Below are 22,872 nucleotides of genomic sequence, written 5' to 3'. Positions count from 1 at the left end.
CCAAAACAAACAGAAACAACATGTGACTGTTTCAAAGGTCAAAACCAAATATCTTTGTTATTTAAATATTATCGGTGCCTTACTAATCTTTTTATTCACAGGTAATCTGACACAGCTATCAGATGCTGCTTTAAAACCTGTAACAGGAGCCCAAAATGCTGCTTTAAGTGAGTCACTTGTTTTTTTCCTGTACGCAGGAGTGTGCAGACATCATTACTCATGCACACAGCCGATGATAAAACATGCCTTTCCTCTAGTGCCACCAAACAAGTTCAGTTTAAGGTATGTTTAAGTACAAGGTGTAATTGTCAATTGATTGCTACAGTAATAGTTAAATCCAGTTATTTTAATTTACATTTTTCCCTATTTTCATGCCCATCGATCTTCTAAGTGCTTACATTTAATGATTATGTTCATATTTGTGCACATATGTGATGAGTGTTCAGATCTTTACATAGGAAAGGCCAAACAACCATTCTTAACATACTGTGCTGTGAAAAAGTATTTCCCATTCCTCATTTCTGATTTCCTCCTGTTTTTGTGCATATTTGTCACAATTACATGTTTCAGATCATCAGACAAATGTAATATTAAACAAAGGTACCCCGAGTAAACACAAAATGCAGCTTTCGAATGATGTTTTCATTTCTTAAGGGAAAAAAAATGTATTTAAACCTATCTGGCCCTGTGAGAAAATCTTGAATTTAATTGTGATTAACCAAAACTGAGTTCAGTCTCACTAAACACACTCAGGCCTGATTACTGTCAAACCTGCTTAAGTTAGAAATCACTTAAACAGAACCTGTCTGACCCACCGACCACAATTTAAAGAAACAAAGTCAGTGACATCTATCACTCTGGAACAGGTTACAAAGCCATTTCTAAGGTTTTGGGTCTCCAGTGAAACACAGTGAGAAACATTATCCACACACGGAGAAGACTTGGAACGGTGGTGAACCTTCCCAGCAGTGACCGACCTTCCAAAATTACTCAAGGAGGTCACATAAGAACCAGAACAACATTGAAAGAACTGCAGGCCTCACTTGTGTCACACATTCAACAATAAGACAGAGACTGGACAAAAATGGCGTCCATGGGAGAGTTCAAGGAGAAAACCACTGCTGACTAAAAAGATCACAAAGGCTCGTCTCACATTTACCAAAAACATCTTGATGATTCTGGAACAATTGAGTTCTGTTACATCTGACATAAAACCAACAGCATTTCAAACAAAGAACATCACAGCAACAGTCAAACATGGTGGTGGTAGTGTGATGGGGCTGCTTTGCTGCTTCAGGACGACTTGCTGTAACTGATGGAATAATGAATTCTGCTCTGAAGGAGGATGTCTGACCATCAGTTCAAGACCTGAAGGTTTTTGGAGTGACCGAGTCAAACTCTGGACTTAAATCACATTAAGATGCTTTGGTATGGTGTTAAAAAGGCCGTTCAGATGGAAAACCCTCCGATGTGAGTGAAGAGGACAGGGCCAAAATTCCTCTGCAGTGATGTCAAAGGTTTATTGACAGGGATCACAAACACTGGATTGCAGTTATTGCTGCCAATGTGGCACAACCAGTTATGAGGTTTATGACACACTTACTTTTCCCACACAAGTAGGTTAGGCTTTTTTCCCCTTAATAAATGAAATGATCATTTAAAAACTGCATTTTTCATTTATTCTGGTTATCTTTGTCTGATATTAAAATTTGAGAGAGGCATTAAGGAGGCCATCTGCAAATAGCAAACATGAAGTGTGGGCTGTACATGAGGCTACCGCAGGCACATCTTCACATGCTTACTTCTTACATCGGCCTCCACAGAAACACCAGCAGTGTCTCAGTCCTTTTATTCGAGCAGAAAATCAGTCACTATTTATGCACTGCTGTATCGAAAACAAGCAGGAGGAACATTAGCACTGTGTCATGAGAAGATAGTCCAGTTTTTATCAAATTCACCCTTTATTCTGGCATAAATAAAATAGCTTCACTCTAAAATGAGATGTGCATCACATGTAAAAATAACATCTGGAAAGCAACAGTTTGTAATAGAAGAATATTTTCCTCAACAGATCGTAACTCTTTTTACCATTTTGGATTCAAACGTGTTCTTTCTAATCTTATTAGACAACAAAAAGTATGTCATGAAAAAAAATAAAATTAAACAACTTGCCTTCTTTCTTTCTTTTTTTTAGAAATGATTTTCACTGGGTAATCCAAGTTGAAATGTTTGCTGAGCAGTTATGTGTTTCTTTACATACATTTCCAGACAAAGCTTTACAATAAATTACTACGAAATATTACCTTAAAAACATAAAACATACGTGACCCAGCCACTTTCAGCAAGTTAAATAAAAAGAACATTAGAGGGGACTGGAAACACTGCAGGGTGAGCAAGGTAACAGCGTAATTCGGTTTTATGAGCTTTGGTTTTATGAGGTGCAAAAGAAACGCAGCTTTCATACGGGGAATGAGGAAAATATCATAATTCACGTGTGGTAGCAGTTCTATGTATTAAACTTCACAAGGGTCTAGATAAAGGCTCAGTTTCATAGCTTAAAAAGGCTTCACACAGCGAGCAGCACTATCAGCATTTAACACTCAGTGTAGAAATATGTATGTATTAAAACTCACCCTTACTGTAATATTACTTGATAAATATATTGACCTTGGCTAATAGGTGTTTAAATAGTGTGATAAAATCATAGAGTTGGTTCACTTTGTGCTGGTTTGCTTTACTCCACAAAACAGACAGGGGGCGCAGCTCTTCCACAAAAAGCTGTACTTTGAGTTCCTTGCATAGACTCTATATAAAAGTTGGAACAGGAAGCCGTCACTGCAGTACCTTAAACTTGCATTTTTTTTTAAATAAAGGCCACCAGGGGGCGATACCTTTAGTTTAAAAAGACTTCCAGTTGTATAGGGGGCTAATAGTAAAGAGATCTTTGTGACCAAAGTAAACACTTACTTAATTATTCAGTTACTGTTTTCAAGTCTTTTTGAATGAAACGTGACACACATGGCAACCAATCAGATCAATCACCAAAGACCTATTCACATGAAGCCGCAAAGTTTTCTGTGCAGCTTGATAAAAATATTCCAAGATATCAGTATTTCACTCTGGGTCACAAAGCCTGTCTACTGAGAGGACAGTCTACTGACACCAATGACAATCAGAAGAAGACATGCTTGCGGTCACCATTTTGTGGGCCACTGGGGCTCCTATTTTAATATAAAGAAGTGTGGGCTTAATAAAAAGACAGAAAAAAAGGGAGGGCTGGGGAAAAACTGAAATCATACAAATTCATGTTAAATTCTGCAACCATGTCTCTGTAACTTGGGCCCAGTTATTGATTGCACTCCTCTTCCTCTCTGTAGTCACATGAGTTTAGTGTGAGCATACCATTGGCTAACAACTTGTCAATCATGAGTCATTAGCCAATGGGTGTACAGTGTCTTTGATTTCTCTGTCAAGTCCAACCCTCTGTCAACACATCTGCTTTTGAAGCACAAAGACACCAAAAAATCTCAAGCTAAGGCTTCATAAGCGAAATTTGCTAACCAAATGGTGACGTTGTGGTCCCCCATCTTTTATATACAGTCTATGGTTTCTGGTTTCATCTGTATTTGTCAGCCTCTGCTTGGGTAACGAGTAATGTTCTGACACTCTGAGCCCATTTTGCCAGGAGTTCTGATACAGCACCTGCACGCAATAATGGTTTTATCTATTACTGACTTTAATTAAGTCTGTTAAGCAGCAAAATAATGTGAGAAATAGACCAAAGCAGAGAGGTATCTTGCCGCCCTGTATGTCCAAGACAAACATGCCTGGCATGATTCCACTAATCAAATGACAACACATTTGTGTTCTTGTCGAATCCTTCTGAGTAAAAACTGACCATCAAAAACACCCCACAGTTTTAAAGTGGACCTGTTATATGTGCTCTATGTTTATGTTCATACTACGTATGGCCATCCTTGTGGCCCAAAAGATCCAAACACTCGGTTTTGGACAGTTTTTTTTCTAGTCTTTGCTTTAAATTATGTCGTGGAGAAGTCCCACCCACTGTTTACGAGGGGCAACCAGTCAGACATATAGAAGGTAAAACAGCTGTTGTCGTGCTGCACCAGGGCCCAGAAAAAAGGAAAAAAAAGGAACAATTTTAACCTGTGAGTCATGTGAAGCTACTCTATGAGAGTCCAAGAATCACAATAAGAGCTGGAAATGAGCAGTGGTGGTCCACTCTAAGCTGTTTAAGGTGTAACTGACTAATCCTGGTGTCTGATTTGGTTTCTGAGGCTCCTCAGTTTGGTTTTAACAAACAACAGCAACTCCACCAGCATCAAATCTAGGCTGAGGTCATAAACTCACACGCAATTCAAAGATGTTCATATAAAAATGCTACATGGTTCATCCTCTTGTCTGATTCAGAGCAGTGGCCTCTGCTCTAGTGGCAGACTGTCCATCAGGCACTTCAGCTGCTCCTCGCCCAGCTTGATCTTATCTTCCAGCTTGCGTTGCTCGATGATGAGCGCAGACTTCATCTTCACGAAGTGCCTGTAGTCGTCCAGGCTCTCCATGTCCAGGTGGGCCTCCATGATGCTGGACACCAGTCGTTCCCGACGGTCCAGGTTCTCCTTCAGCTCCTTGGCGTCTTCGTGCTGCCGCATCAGCAGCTTTCGCTTCTCAGTCAGGGTTTGCTGATGGAGGACAGATATGAGTTATTAATCTAGAACATCATCTATGGATCATGTAACCACATTAAACCTGCTTAGTGCAGCAAAAACAGTAAAACAGAAAACTTCTTAGGAAGCAGTTACGCATTCACACAATCCAGCATTCATTAAGCTAGATTATTCTTCATTTAGAGTCCTAGAGGTAAGTTGGTGGAGACAAACACAGTTAAAGCCAGCTCCTGAGGGAACTATGTGCCGTATCTGCTGCACTGTAGATTCATTACCTGAATTTAATTCCAGTTATGATTTAAGCTGCCAACAACAATAATGTCATATGATTATTCTTTTGCATTTGTTTTTTACTGCAGAGAGCTCATTTCATAACAGCAGAGAGGTACAGTACTGTGCAATTTCTTTACATTTGTTAGAAAAATAGGAAATATATTGTTTTATATATAAAACATATTTTATATATAAAATATGTTTTATATATTATTGAAACATGTGCAAACATACATGTAAATACAGCAGATAAGGCAAAAACAGTCTTTGTGCAATACTAAGAGCTTGAAAGTCAATATTTGGTGTGACCACCTTTATTCTTCAGCACAGTCTACTTTCTTGTCATTTCTTTAAGTAGTCTTAAGTAGAGATGGACCGATCCGATATTACGTATCGGTATCGGTCCGATACTGACCCAAATTACTGGATCGGATATCGGCGAGAAATAAAAAATGTAATCTGATCCATTAAATATCAAAAAAGCACCCCACAAAACTTGCTACACAGCGTAACTCGGCTCATAACCGTAGCACGTTGCAGCAGTATGCATCACGTGATAGAGCGGCTGTGTGTATTTGTAGCCTTGCTAGCAATCCAGCATTTCATCTCCGAGGAAGTTTTCCCAGAGAGAAGTAAAGCAAGTGTGTAAGTTCATCTCTGAATGTTTGTAAAGCATTTTAGCGTTAAGCTTAACAACCGATATATGGAGCGACTGCCTCTCTCTCTCTCTCTCTCTCTCTCTCTCCTGCTGCTACTTCAATCGTGAAACTGCTTAATGATCAGCTGATCGGCTTTTCTGTCGCGAGTCCGTCTCTCTTCTTTGTTTTTGGCCCACTTCTCACCAGAAAGAGGAAACCAGCGGCTGAACAACAGCAGCACTATTAAGCTTGATAAGCTGTTGTTAGAATTTATTTAATATTACTTTCTACACCAGGATCTTTTTCTATGCAGCTGACGGCTGGTAACTGTGCAGGGGCGGATCTAGCAAAGTTTAGCCAGGGGGGCCGATAGTGCATGAACAGGGAAAAGGGGGCACAAAGACATACTTTTCTTTCTTATTCTCATTTAAAATGTCTAGCTTTTAATAAATAATTATCTGACTCTTACACCCAAAGTTTTAATCTGATGTAAAATATATAGAAGTCCATTACTGTATATAGTAACTGTTAAGTCTAATATACCCTAGTAAGCTGTAGTACTTTTTCCTTTGGGAAAGTACCATCTGTGAATTCTGCAATTCTGTTGAAGAAAGATGTTGAATCTATTTAATTATTCTTGAAAAATAATTTATTTCTGTGCATTTTTCCCCCTGCATCAAATTAAATTTGATTATATCGATTAAGCATCATGAGGTGGAGGGTGGGGGGTGGTTCCCTATTTGTTTTTGCTGGGAGCTTGCAACCCTATTAGTTAGGTTGCTTAATATTTCTGCTAAGTACTCTTTAAAATACCAGAATAGGGAGGATGGAGTAGGTTTAAGTTTATTAGATTGATCAGTTTTGCTGAACTATGAAATATTTTGGGCGCAGTGTATTTTTTACATACAGGTATAACAGAATAGCTTTAGTGTTGTTATTTATTTAAACTTGAGTATAAACTTATACAAAATGCAGCAAGATATTAAAAAAACGTTTTATTGATTAAAAAACACACTGTATCGGATTCATATCGGTATCGGCAGATATCCAAATTTATGATATCGGTATCGGTATCGTACATAAAAAAGTGGTATCGTGCCATCAATAGTCTTAAGTAGTCTTCAGGGATTGTTCTCCAGGCTTCTTGAAGGATTCAAAGCTTAGGATGTTTCTGCCTTTTGTTCTGTTTTTTCTTTGTTTTTGTTTTTGTTTTTTGTTTTTTTACGTCAGGTCAGGTACAAGGACTAAAGTAAAGGACTAAGTAAAAATGAGTGAAGCCAATATCCAGAATGACCTTCAGAAAGCCTGCTAAACCCTTCAGAGAAAGTCTGGATCCCTGGAAACAAAATGTAAAGAAATGTGGGTTGGCTCAAGACTTTTGCACAGTACTGTGAACTAAAATGTTCATACATTATTAAGGTACACATACATACATTATTAAACTACACGTTTGGCATCCATGGACAAATACAGTGTTTTGTATGTTAAGTGAATTCAATTAGCATTTTTTATGAACATAAACAGAAGGTAAAGATTGTTTTACTGTACTGTTGTTATTGCAGCTGCTGTTCTGTCACTGGGCTTCAGGAGGGATGATTAAATAGATTAGCTCAAAGCTTTTCATCTTTTTCAGACGTGTTCATATTTGTAAACTACAAACAATAAATGTGCTGTGAAATACACATAAACAAAACTATAAAATTAAGAGCTAAACAAAGTCCTAAAACTTAGTGTAAACTTCCATAAAGCTGAGGGAAGCAGTCGATTTGGTGGACAGTGTCTGGGGTTACCTTCTCCTCTGGCGGTGCTTCATCCTCCAGGCTGTTGAGGGCGTTCTCCACCCGGGCAAGCCGGCCCGACAGTGACAGCAGCAGGCTCACCACCTTGTCCAGGTCTCCCACGAACATGCGGAACTTGTCGAGCTGGTTGGGCTGACAGACGCGCTGCACGATGGCCTCCACCTCACGGCCCAGAGCCTCATTGTCCTCCACATCCTCCTGCAGGCTCTGCCTTGCCTCCCGCAGCACCTCCAGCTTCTTCGCAAGGCTGGAGATCAGCTCTTGCTGAAGTTGATGAAGTAGACACATAAAAACAATCCATTTACTACTTTAGGGTGGCAGAATGGCATGCATAATAAAACATAAAGTGGGCATATTTTACCTTTTTATTGACCAGATCAACATCCAGCTCATCCTCTGAGTCTTGCTCCTCTAGCTGCTCCTGCATGTCCTTCATCTTGATGAGGAGCTCAGCTTTAGGAGCGGACGTGTTATAGTAGGAGGAGCTGGGGACTAGTGAGGCGGCTGCTGATACAGACACTTCCTCCTCCTCCCTTCTGAAATGCACAAGGACAAACACAAACACTCTGACGCAACTTTTACTGACACTGCACGTCTGCACCCAAAATCTTCAAAGTCCTCAACTGGAACTCCAAACACCAAAATATAAAAACATTCGGTATGTTCAAGCAATCATCAGTTCAAACAATTGAACGTAAGTAAAAGTTATTTAGATATGTCACAACTTTGTAAAAGTGTGGATAAAGACACAAGCTGTCATCCTCAGATGAGAGGAAATCGGTTAGGATATTCAGGAACAACCCAGAAACCACCAAGGCTCAATCCTACCATGAACTGGAAACTGATGAAACACCAGCATTACTGTCCACAATACAGCCAGTTTTACATCGTCATGGATTGAGATTCAAGATTCAAGAGGGTGCTGACCAAGAAATCTGACAAATTAACACCTTTAAGCTCGAATGAAATCTTCCCAACCCAAATGTCTTCTAGAGAAATGTTTTATAGTCAAACAAGACAAAGTTTGAGCTGTTTGTCCACAAATACAAAAGGTATGTTTGGAGGAATAAAGCTGAGGCTTTCAAACCTAAGAGCACTGTACCAGCTGTCAAGCATGGTGGTGGTAGCATCATGCTCTGGTGCTGTGTTGGTGCCAGTGGTGCGTTGCACAGAGTGGATGGAATAATGAAGGAGGAGGAGGACTACCTCCACATTCTTCGACTTTATCGCAGATCAACAGCTAGATGGTTGAAACTTGGACACAGTTGTTTCAACAGGACAATGATCCCAAACACATCAAAACTGGTTTTGGATGGATAAAGTAGGCTAACATTAAGCTTCTGGAACAGCCTTCATAAAGCCCCGACCCCAAACCAATTTCTGGACTACACTTAAAAGCTTGATCTGTGCTGCAAATAAACCAATTTAAATTAACTCTACAAATTCTGACAAGAAGAGTGATCGAATATCAGCCAGAATTATACCAGAACCTTACTGATGGCTACCTAAAGCATTTGATCCAGGGACAACTTGTTAAGGGATATTTTACCAAAAATGATTGGAAGTGTAGGTTTATGTTTGAGCTTTAATGTATTGATATATGATATGATATATGCTGTACAATGATTCCATCCCTGAAAGGAACAGTTCAAAGAAATCCTTTAAAGCACCAAATTACCATGACATTCACACCCATGATGAGTGGATAGAAACTCCTGACCATAACTGCATTTTATTAGTATAGGAAAGGCCTTTTGCCACAAATAGCATTAAAAAGTAGCCAGCAATAGTCTAGACCAGCGGTCCCCAACCCCCGGGCCACGGACCGGAACCGGTCCGTGAGTCATTTGGTACCGGGCCGCGAGAGTGAGACTCGGGTGTGAAATGTATGGTTTTCAGGGTTTTTATCGGTTTTCAGCGTTATTTTGTTATCGTTTTGATCGTTAACTCAGTTTTCCTGGGTCTTTTCATGTGTGTTATGAATAAATCTTCTTTTTTTCGGTACCGGTACTAGTTTTATTTTGTTGTATTTATCCGCGACACCTCAAAGGCCGGTCCGTGAAAATATTGTCGGTCACAAACCAGTCCGTGGCGCAAAAAAGGTTGGGGACCGCTGGTCTAGACAAATATGTTTTTGTCTACTAAATGTGATTTTGTACAACATCCTTCAATTATGTTGGCTGACTCTGTTATTTGTTTTAAGTGAATGCTAAAAACTCATTTTTATAGGTTAGTGTTTTCTTAATCTGTTCTCCTTCATTTGTTGTTATAGTTTGAAACCATGCATGTATAGGGCTGTTCGATATAACGATATATATCGGATGACGATATAAAAACGTCTATCATTTCATTTTACGCTATTGTTTGTTTCGTGGTGTCGCAAAATAAACTGTTTACGGCAATATTTTTTTGTTTTGATGGTCACTGTAGTGGCTATATTAATTTCTTAAAGTTCTCTCTTTCTCTTATATTTAATATAACCACACTACTGACGGACAAGCACCTGTCTTTATGCTTTGTGGTTAGCAACAACGACGGTAACAGCATCGCGTGTCCGCTTGTTTATGTTCCACGTAAACCTTTCACAATAAAGCTCAAGATCCTGTTTAGACTTTTCAAAATAAACTGAATCACGTGAAAGAGCAGATTATTTACGGATGAGAAGCAAAAAAGAGCCGCCAGGTGCTAAAAAATAAACCTTAGACTCAAACGTTAGAACAGGCTTTTCCCCGCAGCACGCCGTGTAATAAATACTCACAAAGAAAACAGCAGCTGTTACAACTTATGTCTAAAAATGTATAGTTTCATGCATCGGTTAAAACACTCGACTCCAGCTACATGACGCGCAGCTGGAAACACTTCCCACAAGACGAGCTGCCCGAGATTCACAGAATTTACAGAAAATGTTACATTTTTGTGATTTATATCGTTATCGGGACGATAGAATTCTTATATCGGGATATGAGATTTTGGTCATATCGCACAGCCCTATGCATGTATGTATGCATGTGTCTGTATGTTTTAACATGTACACTTATCTACAATGTGCAGCTTTTATTTTAACTGTGAAGCTCTTTGTAACTCTGTTTTGAAGAGTGCTGTAATAATAAAGTTATTATTATTATGATTTCGAGGAAAGTGGATGAATCGAAATTGCAACACTTGTCCACCAGAGGGCAGGCTAGTCTGGCAAATGGAAAATCAGCCTTGCAGTGGACGCTTCATTCTCCAGCAGTTCACTTTTATACCTGGACTCTACTAGGGTAGCTTTGCATGATTACAGTTAGAAATAATTGTAATTTATCTAAAAGTTGGACTCAGATTATCCTCTGTCTGAAACACACTGTTTAATCTCCTCAATAAGCTTGTTGAAACAGCTGTTATCTTGTGTGTAAAATCAGCCTTTCTAGATCCACTTACTGTTACTCCAATCACAAAATGCACATTTTGAATAGAAAGGTTTCATTTTAAATGTTTCCTGCTGCAGTGTCCCACCTGTCTGTGCTCCTGGGGGATGATGTGAGCAGTCTGGATCCAGCTGAGGCCTTCCTGCGCTGCTGGGCCCCCTCCAGGATCTCCTCCTCTGGTGGGAAAAGCCCCTCCATCAGGTCCATGGTGGTCTTCCTGCCACTCTGGTCCAGTATGTCCACCAGAGACTTGTCTTTACCCATAATGTCCCTCACCAGCTCCTCTCTCTTGGCGTCCTCCTCTGAATGTTGGGGCCCAGGTGAACTGGGCTCGGGGGCTGACTCCTGTGCCGCCTGGCGGTTGTAAGTGCTGAACCGAGATGAGGACAAGCGCTCCGCGGCGCCCAGGGAAGGGATGCGTGGTGGCAGCTCGGACAGGCTGCAGGACCCGCTGTTCTGAGGCAGGTAGGCTCGACCCTCGCGTCCTGTGCTGCTCTCAGCGTGAATGATCCTCACGGGGACTTTCCTCACCTGACCGCTAACATCCATCACTGCGGGGCGCTTTGATTCGCTTTCTGACCTGAAAAAGAATCACAATAGGATCAACGCTGGAAAATGTACGTCTCCTCATCCTTTTTTAAATTTTTAGTTTGATAATGTTTTATGCATTAAATCCCCCACATCATTCACCCACCAGTCTTAATATTAACATTAGAATACTTGTAATTATTAAAATTGACTGTCACGACCTTTATTTAGAGATTCTAGTGTGACACAGTGTGGTATGTAGTTTTCTTTATCATTCCTGTCACTTTTACTTCATCCCTTTGCTCTGTTCCTCCTCTTGAACCTGTGACCAAGTGGCCAGTAACCAAATTTACATGCACAGATCAGGTCAGTCTGGAAGGGCCTTAAAACTGCATGTTTTCTAACAGCCAGCAGGTGGCGACTCCTCTGGTTGCAAAAAGTACTCTGGTTGTATCGCAGTCTGTGTGCCTCTGATGTCACTAAACACTTTACTGGAGACTTTTTGGGCTCAGTTCCTGGTTTCAGGTAATATAGACACAGAGTTTATTTTGTAAATCATTATTACTGTTGTGATAAAATAGAGCATGCTCAGTCGTTAGCTGGTGACAGTCAAATGGTCAAGCGCTGAGCTCAAGGCCTGTACAGACAAAAGGGTTTGGGTGGCTACTTCCATCTTTCACATACAGTCCTTGTATGTATTTCCCCTGTGTGGCCCCCCCACTCCCAATTACCGGATCCTTTATTACACTTCTTTATGTTTAGCTTTCCAGGCATTTTACTACCAAATTCGAAATTGTTTACTGACTCTACCTTTTTGTTTGGTTTCCTCTCTGGCACCTTTAAATTAGTTTGACTTTTATTCTCAAAGACTAAAAAGAAATCTGATGTTACAAATCTTCCATGTGAGAAGACATGGCTCCAGGGTAGACAAACAATATTTCAGGCCAGAAATTTGATTCCATCCCAGGCCTCAGAGACTGATTTCCTGGTGGCCTGGTGGTGGTTTTGGTCTTCAGTGAATGCTCGACTATAGCAAACACGAGCGAGCTGACAGACCTCTGAGAAACCATACATCGAGTATGATTGTCAAACAGTGGTGAAGGAGACCAAACTAAATCTCCTGTGGAAAGAAACAGAGCGGCCATCTGCGAGCAGGACTGGGATGAGGAAGAAAAAGGTGGTGCCTGGTGTTTCTTCTTTTTCCACCTCCTTTGATCAGCTTAAATGTGTCTGATCTGCGAGATTACTTTTAAGTATTTCAAAATAAAGTTCACAGAGGCGGAGATACAAACTTAAAACACCAGGTGAGGCAAACAAACCAAAAGACAGAGCCCGTAAACAAAACAGAAAGTCATACACGAGGTGGTCAACCATCAAGAAACTAACACAACAACAACAACACACACAGAAGTTCAAGTCTGAAGGTACAGCACTGTGCAAACCTCAATATTTGGTGTGACCACCTTTACTCTTCAGCACAGTCTGAACTCATTTCTTTAAGTTGTCTTCAGGAATAGTTCTCCAGGCTTCCTGAAGGTTCCAGGTCTTTGCTTGATTTTTTCCTGTTTCTTACAGACACGACTTTCAGATACTGTTCATCTGCTGTAGATAGTTTTTAGGCCTGACACTTCTTAATTTTGTCCTCCATTTGTCCAGTTTCCTCATTTTGTTCAAGGACTCACTGCACATCATGCTGAGACATGCCAAGTTTTGTGCTAATATTTCTTTGGGAATCACATAAAATACTATTTTATATCTGTCAAACTGTGTTATGTTTGACATTTTTCATAAATTGAATAAAGAAATTATTTTTAGGTCAGCTTTAAATAGCTTGACCAATATAACTCTGAAAATGGTCAGGTACAAGAACCAGACTGAAAATGAGTGAAAAAAAACAGCCAATTACTTTCAGAAAGCCTTGAGAACTATTACTCAAAACCACTTTAAAAAATAACAGGAAAGTCTGGCTGTTTGGAAGCAAAATATAAAGAAATGAGGGGGCGCAGTGCTTTATAACAAGAAACTGTGAGTCTGTTTATGAGTCTGTTGTGGTCAGTGCCGTCCTCTATGCTGCTGCATGTTGTGGCAGCAGGTTGAGGGTCGCAGATGCAAGGCCAGTAATGTTGTGGGGATGGAGCTCAGTTCCCTTAAGATGGTGTCGGAGAGGCGGATGTTGTCCAAGATAAGGACAATACCTCTCAACCCCTCCATGACATGCTGGCCAGTCACATGCTCACGCTCAGTACAAGACTGAGATTACCCATAATTCACCACGGAACGACACAGGATTTAATATTCTGGATATTTATAACTGAGCTATTTGTATATATATTAGAGCTATTTCTTATATTTTGTAAACTTTGTAATATATTTATTTATTTATTTAATTTAGCTCAGTCTGTTAATGTTGTTGTCTTGGAGCAACTGTAGCCAAATAATTTTCTTTAAGGATTAATAAAGTATTCTGATTCAGATTGATCGCCTGCAAAGCTAAAAACAAATTACAAAGACAATCTGGAAATATCTATTCAGACGAAGACCAGCTGTAAAAGAAAAATGGCAAAAGGTTTGATCAAACCTCTGCTGAATAATACGCATAATAATTGTTTTTTTTCCCACTATTTTCAGGTTCCTGTTTCAAAAGCGCATCCTCAGTCCTACAATTATTATGGGACATGTAGTTCAATAATTACAGCTCTCAGAGCAGTTTCTGGTATTAATCCTAAGACTGGTCTTTAACAGCATCATTTAAAGAGAACAAATGATGTGGGGGATACACCCATTAAACCATTATGAGGGTAATAAAAAAAGGTGCAGGTAACTACAACATCATGACACAATTTGCAACAACATGATGACATTTGTCATTACAAGGTAAATTTTCTAGATAAGATAGATGACAACAAATAATATTAAACTTCAACTGATTAAAAGAAGCTGAAACATGAGGGAGAGATTTATATAAAGCGAGTTTCTAACTGGAGGAAGAATCGCTCAGCTGAACTTGAGTGGAAATCAAAGGTCAGAGTTTTCATGTGGCATTGAGAAAATTACAGCCTCCGGTCTGATTCTGTGAGCACTTTTTTGCATCCACAGCTGCTGGCAGAGCGGCTACGTCACCGCTTCGGTCGTTATTTATCTTTTGTTTGTGCGCTCTTGTCGTGTTTTCAATCTCACGTTCCCTCCTGGACTTGTTTACCTAAAGCTGCTCTTCAAAGCCTCTTCCTCTGGGAACAGGGAAGGAGGAACTTTACGTAACAAGGAGGCAGAGAGGTTAAGCTGCTTACCTGAGCAGTGAGTCATTCTGCACAGACGCGGCGGGCGGTCTGTCGGTCAGCCTCGGTGGCGCAAAATGTGGCGAGGGGGACCGTGCTCCATCGGGCCCGGGAAGAGGCAGAGGGGCCGTGCAGGAGGTGGAGGAGAAGAGAGGGGATGAGGAAGGAGAAGGTGAAGCCGGCTGTTCCTTCACTTCATGTCCTTCAGCTGCTTTGCTCTCGTCTGCACAGGACATCTCTCTGAGGCGAGGGGAGCTGGCCGAGGCGGGGCCAGCAGAGGAGACCTGATTAGCAGCGGCAGTGGAGGTGGCAGCATGGTGCTGGGTGTCAGAGGCAGCGCTGGACAGAGGCTGGACTCCAGCCGGGTCTGCCTGGGCGCCAGCGAGGAATTCCTGGGAGGAGGATGTGGTTTCTAGGCCTAAATGGGGCCTGGGTGGCGGCAGGAGGCTCTGGGTTTGTGGCGGCTGGGCTGGGTGCTTGGAACCAGGGCTGGGGCTGAGGCTGCGAGGGCCGGAGGACAGTGTGGTGTGGGCGGGAATGGCAGCGGGATTTGTCCTTTGGTCAGGGAGCCCTGGGGAGGGGCCCTCGACCAGCTGTGGGCTGTGGTCAGGCTCATAACTCCGACTCTCCGACTTCACTCTAGAGGTCAAAATAAAGACAAACCTCATCATAAGCACCTGAGGAATATCAAACATCACGTGGCTTAAAAATACATCAATTCATTTCATCTCCAACACGATGATTCGGACATTTTCAGTTCACATCTGTTAAAATATATGCTGCCTCCTTTTAAGTCAGTTCAGGGAAGAAACTGGGCATCAATATGAGGTTTATCAGGATGATTGAACCACATGTCTGAGCAAAAAAACAAGTCTGCAACAATATTTTAAAAAAATAGAGTTTAATACAGTTTATTCTGCTATTTTTAGTTGGATAGCTAGATAAATGCCTAAAACAGCTCATTTTCTAAATTAATAATCATGAACGGTCTCCCCCCTGTCTTGTTATGAGCTTGAAAGTTTAACCAAAACACACCTTCTGAAGTTTTCTCCACTGAATTATGAGAAAACAAGTAAAAAAGGGGAACAAACGCTTCACATGCATTAAACTGCTGCAGTTGTGCTGATGAAACTATATATGGAGATATGGAAAAACAGATTTTATCTTTAGATTGTGACACTTGGAGTGGGTGTAAAATTGCCTTCATAATTTCATATGGATTTCTCCTGTACTTATGAAATTATGCAGGAAAACATCATGTAGATTTTGTACTTAAAGGGCTGATCACTGGGAAAGTATTCACAATATTTCTTAATTAAATATTCTAAAGTTCTCTGCTGGTTAAACAATTCATCAGATCTTATATGGAGCAACTTGTGCAAAATTCATCCCTCTTGGGTGAGGTGTTTCTGGCATATCTGACTGGGACGAGACCCTGGGGCAGGTTTACATCAGGTTACATGGATACAAAGTTCAGAAGAACCTGTTCACCTGGTGCATTTGAGTAATATTACTGATAACTTTGAGGTTCACAGGTGTGGTTTGAGTGAGTCTATTACAGTTCACGACACCCGAACCACGAGTGTGAAAACCAAACACAGAGCTTGGATTACAAGGGAGCTAGTCCACAGTTAGGGGCAGTGAATAATTACAATAACCACTGAAATGTTTCCAGGGCTCCAGCACCAAATCTTAAAGCTTTTATATGACTCGGACCCTCGAAAACCTGTTCTTCCCGTCTTTCACGTATCAAAAACCAGCATCCTGCAGCTCATCACTTAAAAAAAGCTCTGATGCATATGCTGTTAGATTGCATTGCATGCTTTTTATATTTGCAGATATATTTTCAGGGATTGACAGTTTTAAGGAACATTATTCACATAATTCACAGGCTAAAATATCTAAACATGTTTAGAAGAATATGGTATTATTAGATATCTAACGCGTTAATTTTAAAAATGTAGGATGTTTTGTTGCTTTTTCCATTTAATATATACAGTTAGATGGGATAAATAAAAGAGTAAATGTGGAAAAATCCAATACAACATAAGAAAAAAGTGCATATTGTAACACTAGAAAGAAAGAATTTGAGCATCACTTTGGCTTACACCTCTGAGTGAAAATTATGCTGAAAGATGAGTTTGAATTTCCCTTTTTTCTTAAAGGTGTTTATATCCCACCTTGCATACCAGGCAGCACATCAACAAAAGGAGTGAATGCTGAGGATTACTGATCATGTATGCAGCAGATAAGTGTTCTTTGTCAGCAGCAGCTTACGGATAAACTGATACCCTCTCCACCCACTGTAAATCCACAGTAGCTTCAGACACGTTTTGTAAATAAGGGTGTAGTTGACGACTGGAGTCTGAGGAGAATCTATTCACCCAAACCTGAGCTTCAATAGCAAAAGATAAAGTTAGAAAAAAAAAGGTTCTAGTTTGACTGAAAGTGATCACTTCAGCTCAGGAAGCCTGAGAGAAGAAACTGAGAGCAGTTCTTTCTGCACTGAAATGTCACAGACTGGATAAATTCCACATTTATATGAAACCAAACAGATATTTCTTCCTGTCAAATGTCCCACTGCAAAGTGATGAGTATTCCTCTAAACACATTATAGGAGTTGGTGAACATAGAAGAAATGTTTAGAAAAGTCTGCAGCCACCCCTTATTCATTTGCATTTTGATTTAAATAAGCCAGGCTTTTTGTAATTTTTAAAAGTGATCTTCTTGTGGTCTGAAGGTCAGTCAAAGTTTTTCTTTGGACATTGGCTTTCAAGAAGCCATTCTCAAAGAAACGAAACAGGGAGAAAAGCTGAGGTAAGCACAATTGCTCAAGAACTGCACTGAAAATCAGTCGGAACAGGTCTAATGGATGATAGCAGCCAAATTGGACATGTTTTGGTCCAAATGTCGTCAGTGTGACACAACAGTGTCTACTCACTATTGTTGGAGAACTTGGCAAAATTGATGAATTATGAACACAGAAAAGTACCATCAGATTTTGATCCACCATGCAATACCATCTGGAAAACATCTGATTAACAACAGCTTTATTTTCAAGCATGTGAATAATCCCAAACACACTGCCAATGCAGTAAAAGCATACGTGGATAGAAAAACACACAGTGGAACTCTATCAGTCATGGATCGGCCTCCCCAGAGCCCGGAGCTCAACATTATTGAAGCAGTGTGGGATCATGTTGACAGAGAACAGAACAAAAGGCAGAAACATCCAAAGAAGAGCTTTAAATGTCCTTCAAGAAGCCTGGAGAACTATTCCTGAAGACTACTTAAAGAAATGAAAATAATATTTTGTTTTGGCTTAATATACTGCAGTTTACACATGCTTCACTAAATTGCTGCACATAGCTTCCATTTTTCTAGCAAAATATAAAGAAATGAGAGGTGTCTCAAGACCTGCACAGTACTCTAACTGTAGATGCAGTGAATGATTCGTGAATCAAAACCCAGTGCTGTTTTTCTGTATATTAGTGGTACATTAGTATATTAATCTGTATATTAGTAGTCCAATCAAAAATTAATCTTACCTGGTAGCTAAACTGCCCTTTTGGGCCTGAGTGTCTCTCCAAGAAGAAGGAATTTTCTGCAATAAGAAGGTGAAGTTTAGTGTGCCATTCATAGAAAACATCAGCATCAGTTTGCTCATTTAAATACTTAGTACACTTTAGGGTATTTGTTGTGCATATTTTTACTTCTCAAGAGTAGTGTCATAAAGGCTTCTTATAACTGTGACTCCATTTTTCCCTTATCTTAAATAGGACTTTTTAGTTGCCCAAACCTAACCAACAACCAAATATGCTTTACAACTTAAGGTTATCTTCCAACTGACTTTTGTACTTTTTTGTTGTTTGGCGGTCTAGAATATAAAAACCATCCTAATCTTGTTCACCTGTGTATAGAAGTCTGCAGAAGGCGAAGATCTGGATCTCTCATGGATGCAGATGGCCTTCTCTTCTGCACCTGCATCTAAGATATTCTCCGCTGAGTGATACCGCCCTTGCGTCTTGCCTTCCGATGACTTCTTCTGCTTGTTCCATGTGGCCTGATACTCAGCAAATGTTCCGAGCCTCTGCTGCTCTAGTAAGACTTCGTTATGTCCAGGGTTGAGGTGGTTGGGGTCTGTGGATGGAGGAGGCTCAACAGACCCTATAGAAGGTGCTCTCTCTTTGGGTTTGCCCGACTCATCCAGGTCTGTGTTCGAGTTTGCACTCTGACTTGACTTCAGTACAGGCCTGGAAAAGGCTGGTTTCGCCTCAAAGAACTTCCTCCTCTCCCCAAATGAGCCTGCTTGGGATTCTCCTTCCACTCCCACTTTGTCTATTTTGTCAGGCTCTGAAAAAGAGTGCGTCCTCTTTGCCAGTTGACATCGCTTACGTCCTCTAGTGCGCCCATTTGTGGTTTTAAGCACAGAGGCCTCTGGTCCCTGGGGTTCTAGGTCTCGTCTCTGGAAGGAAGTGGCCTGGAGGACCCTGGCCTGCGCCTCTTTCAGGTGGTCCTTGTAAGTATTTGAATAGGAAGCAGCAGAAGATGCAGAAGCTTCCATAGATCTCCATTCCTCTGCATCCTCATCCTCTGCATCACAAGTCAGAGTTGCAGCGCTGCGGCTCTTTTGCAGCTGGGCTCGCTTCTGCTGGATCTCTTTCCGAAGGGTGGTGGCATAACGGTCACTGCGGCGATTTGCTTTTCCACTGCTAGCAGCCATGGTGTCACTGGTGTCCTGGGTGGACAAGACAGTTGTGATTGTTGCTGCCAGAGTCTTGTTTTCCAGAGTCAGGGAGTGGAGGAGTGGAGTTTTCAGGGCGGTTATTCGTTGGTCTTCTTGAGGGACCCATGGGTCTTGATGTCTTGGAAGATTAGCCTTGTGATCTTTGACTTGATGTACTGGAAACTGTATTTTCATGTCATTAGTGTGACCTTCACCTCTCTTTGCAGTATCCTCTGGACTACGTCTTTGAATAGAAATTTCAGAGGTCTGGTGGTTGTAGTGAAGTCCATTCCCAAAGTGGGAATGGGTATGGCATTCCTTATTTTCAATATAAGGCATTTGGGACTGAGGCAGTGAGTACTTTGCCTTAGTGTTAGTCTTCAGAGAACTTGGGTACCCTGTTTCATTGCTGTTCACCCAGTGGTGTTTCTCTGTTTCTGTCATCCGGCTTTCAGTTTTGCCCTGCCTAGCCTTGTACTGCGCAGTCTTACTTGCAAGACCGTAGTATCTCTTATGCCCTCCACTCTCCAGGTTTGGGTTTGTAGCAGTGCTTACCATGGATGCTGCAGAGTGCGGCATCTGCCTGCGGCTGAAAGCATTTGTGGGCAGATCCTGGAGGCTGCGGTAGTAGCTTCCTACACTTTGAGTCTTGGTGGGAGGAGCCTTTCCAGTCTGCAGGAAGTAGAAGGGACTTTCATCACTGAACTGCCTCTGGTGGGCAGGTGGTTGGGTGTAATGAAACTGTCTGACATCACTGCTGGACAAAGAGAAGTGTTTGTTGGGGTTGAGCTGGTTGTGGTTGTAATCAGCTGGCATGTTTGGATGGAGGAAGTCTTTGGCAGGTATTGGGTTGAAGCTACGTCTGGTTTCTGAGGATTTCTCCTGATGGGATCTGATGCCATTGTGGTGGTTACTTTCTGGCAGTTTTTCAAATGATGTGCCGTGGCTTTTTGCTGGACCTTCAGAGTATGGAAACACCTTTGTAGCTGCAAAACTGTCACTACGCAGGGGAGGAGGTGGCGGAGGAGGAGACTGAGACTTTTTCCTGTCTGGTACCTGCCACACTGGGCTTACGTTGGGTCTGCCTGCAATGGAAACACGAGATGCTGGCTGCTCCTTCCAGCCTCCGTTCCCCAGTGTTGGCTGCAGATATCTGGGCCGCTCATTCTGCTGAGGTCCTTCATTGTGAACACCCTTGAAGAAAATGCTTTCAGTGCTTGTTCCCTTTCTACCAGATGCATTAAGGTCATGAACAGGGGGGCTGGAGCCACTTGAGAAACAGCTGAACCCTGAGTCCCTCTTGCCTGGTCCCAGTCCACAGATTGGCTCAGCACTGCTGGTGTATTTATTTGGGGAAAGACGACCTGCTGGGTAGGGATGTGAGGGACGTTCAAGTTTCTCCATGTTTTTCACTGAGCTGATCTGACTGGTTTGCTGATGCTGAATGTTCTGATCTCCTTGAGTGGACGACTCTTTGGGCCTGGAGGGGATGATAAGAAAAAAATATTGTGATCTGTCTACTAAAGACAAGGTAAACCACCAAAAAAGCTCACCTTGCTTCATGCTTTGGCTGCCAGACTGGGGCTTGGGTAGCCTCTCTCTCAGGAGGCTCCTCCTCTGTCAGCTTTGAGGCATACCAGGAATGAGGACGTGAGCCTGGGTCATTCTTCCTGCAAAGCAGAAGCACAGCAAACAATTTCTCAATACTCTTTCTCAAATTCTTTCATAGAAGACAAGAGTTCACAGAGTTCTACAGGTTAACATTTCTTCATGGGCTTTGCAGGCCACCATCATCCAAATCCTTCCCCCTGATACCACTGTGTATTCAATCGTTTCAGGACAATAGAGTATTTTAAACAGTGTAAATAGTCTTATTACTCCAATCCACAGAAATGCAAGGAAAAACAAACAAAACAACCCATGATCATTAGATAACATTTATGGCACCATTACAAACACAAATATTTACAAAGAACTGGTAAGAATTATATAGCTACACTGTCCAAAAACACTAAAATTAATAACTATAGTTGTAGCAGACTTGTGACCTGGCAGCGTTTGCTCTGGACCCACGTTTTAATCATTTTTTGAATGAGTTCCTCTTTCAGTGACACTTTTTGACAGCTAAAATCGTCAGCAGAATCTAATCTCACAGCACCATATATGATTTAGCGGTCGGATGCCTGATAGCGAGTAGTGGGATGTTATTCAATGATGGCTGGCAACCAGTATTGTTGGTTGTAGTTGCACTCTCTGGAAGTACTAGCATTTTACATCTTAACAGGCGATAGCAAAACCAGGGGAAAATATATATTTCTAGAGAAAATATACTTACATATTGTTTAATATTTGCTATAACTTGACACTGAAGTGACCAAGCTATTGTGTTGACTAAAATGACTGATTCTTAATATTTTAATAGCTCTGTTGTCTTTCTCATATCTCTATGAGAGATATTCAAAAATGTAATGTTATTAACTATACTTTTAAATGAAAACTGGCAGCTTGCACATCTGGAAAGCCACCAGCAGTGCTGAAAGGTATCTACAAGTTTTAGAGCAACATATGCCTGACGTCTTTTTCAGGGAAGGCCTTGCATATCAAGGACAAAAGTCCAGAAGTAGGTCTCCTCAATTCCCAGATGTTTGTAGACTTGTTAAAAAAAGAGAGGATGCTACACAGTGGTAAACATGACCCCGTCCTAAGTTTTTTGAAACGTGTCGCTGCCATCAGATTCAGTACGAGCTAATATTTTTCCTAAAATACATTTTCTACAATAAAATAACAAAAACCTGCCATGTTTCATTTCTATTGTCCATACTAATTAATAAGAAAAGCTATGTAGAAGCAGATTGACAAACACATGATAGGAAACATTTTTATAATTAACAATATCACAACAACACCTAGAATGACAGGGCACTCAGTGACTTGAAGTTTAATGAATATTTGAATAATTAAAAATCATGATCATTCCTAATATTCAGATATGCTGTTTGTTTAAACTGCAAAAAGCAACTTTTGCAGATGAAAAAATGTATTATTTTTAGTAACACATTTGTGATCTCGAATAACAAATAATTATTTGTTTGGGGTATTATTTGTTTTTGGGTTTTGTTTGGTTTTGTTTTTTGGGTTTTTTTGGGGTTTTTTTTTTGGGGGGGGGGGGTGCTCACTGTGTGCCTCAGGCCTGCAAACCCTATTTTAAACATCATCAGTATCTTGATAGGTAAGACTCCACAAAGGTAAATCGACAGCTTCACAGTTTAATTTTGCTCACACCAAACATGCACGTACCCCTTGAAGCGGTTCTTCCTGGAGAGCATGTTGAAAAAGGATCATAGACATTAATTTTTCCACAACATATCAAACCACAAGAAAACCATGCAAGCAAGTCATGTTAATGCGCTGTATGTGTAAAATCTGGTAATTCCCACATCACAGAACTGATGACAGACACAAATGTGCAAGTAAACTAAAGATACTTGGACAGCTAGCACCATACACATTAAACTACTACAAAAGAACACAAAGCACAAAG

The 22,872-nt window shown here is 41.0% G+C and overlaps 1 protein-coding gene across 7 annotated transcripts in view; it reads right to left on the bottom strand.

The window, feature by feature from the left end:
* Positions 1-123: 123 nt before the first annotated feature.
* The window catches only part of LOC146361221 (protein Shroom2-like), a 42,122-nt gene continuing 19,373 nt past the window's right edge, over positions 124-22,872 (bottom strand). For 2 of the 7 annotated variants that reach the window (XM_084921305.1, XM_084921303.1), the window contains exons 2-10: positions 22,629-22,646; positions 20,885-21,001; positions 18,516-20,811; positions 18,154-18,209; positions 14,618-15,244; positions 10,891-11,382; positions 7,757-7,931; positions 7,387-7,659; positions 131-4,700 (exon numbers count right to left, since the gene is read on the bottom strand). In XM_084921305.1, the coding sequence (XP_084777431.1) occupies positions 4,428-4,700; positions 7,387-7,659; positions 7,757-7,931; positions 10,891-11,382; positions 14,618-15,244; positions 18,154-18,209; positions 18,516-20,811; positions 20,885-21,001; positions 22,629-22,646 (4,327 nt within the window). In that variant the 3' untranslated portion in view covers positions 131-4,427. Of the gene's footprint in view, positions 4,701-7,386; positions 7,660-7,756; positions 7,932-10,890; positions 11,383-14,617; positions 15,245-18,153; positions 18,210-18,515; positions 20,812-20,884; positions 21,002-22,628; positions 22,647-22,872 lie in introns of all 7 variants that reach the window. The other 5 variants (XM_084921307.1, XM_084921302.1, XM_084921308.1 and 2 more) reach the window with 5 other exon arrangements.

The sequence above is a fragment of the Perissodus microlepis genome, chromosome 23, assembly GCF_051167445.1.
Source record: "Perissodus microlepis isolate ML-2025 ecotype Zambia chromosome 23, ASM5116744v1, whole genome shotgun sequence".
In the NCBI taxonomy this organism is placed as follows: domain Eukaryota; kingdom Metazoa; phylum Chordata; class Actinopteri; order Cichliformes; family Cichlidae; genus Perissodus; species Perissodus microlepis.
The sequence above is the reverse complement of the archived record's forward strand: the minus strand, read 5'-3'. Positions and strand labels throughout refer to the sequence as shown.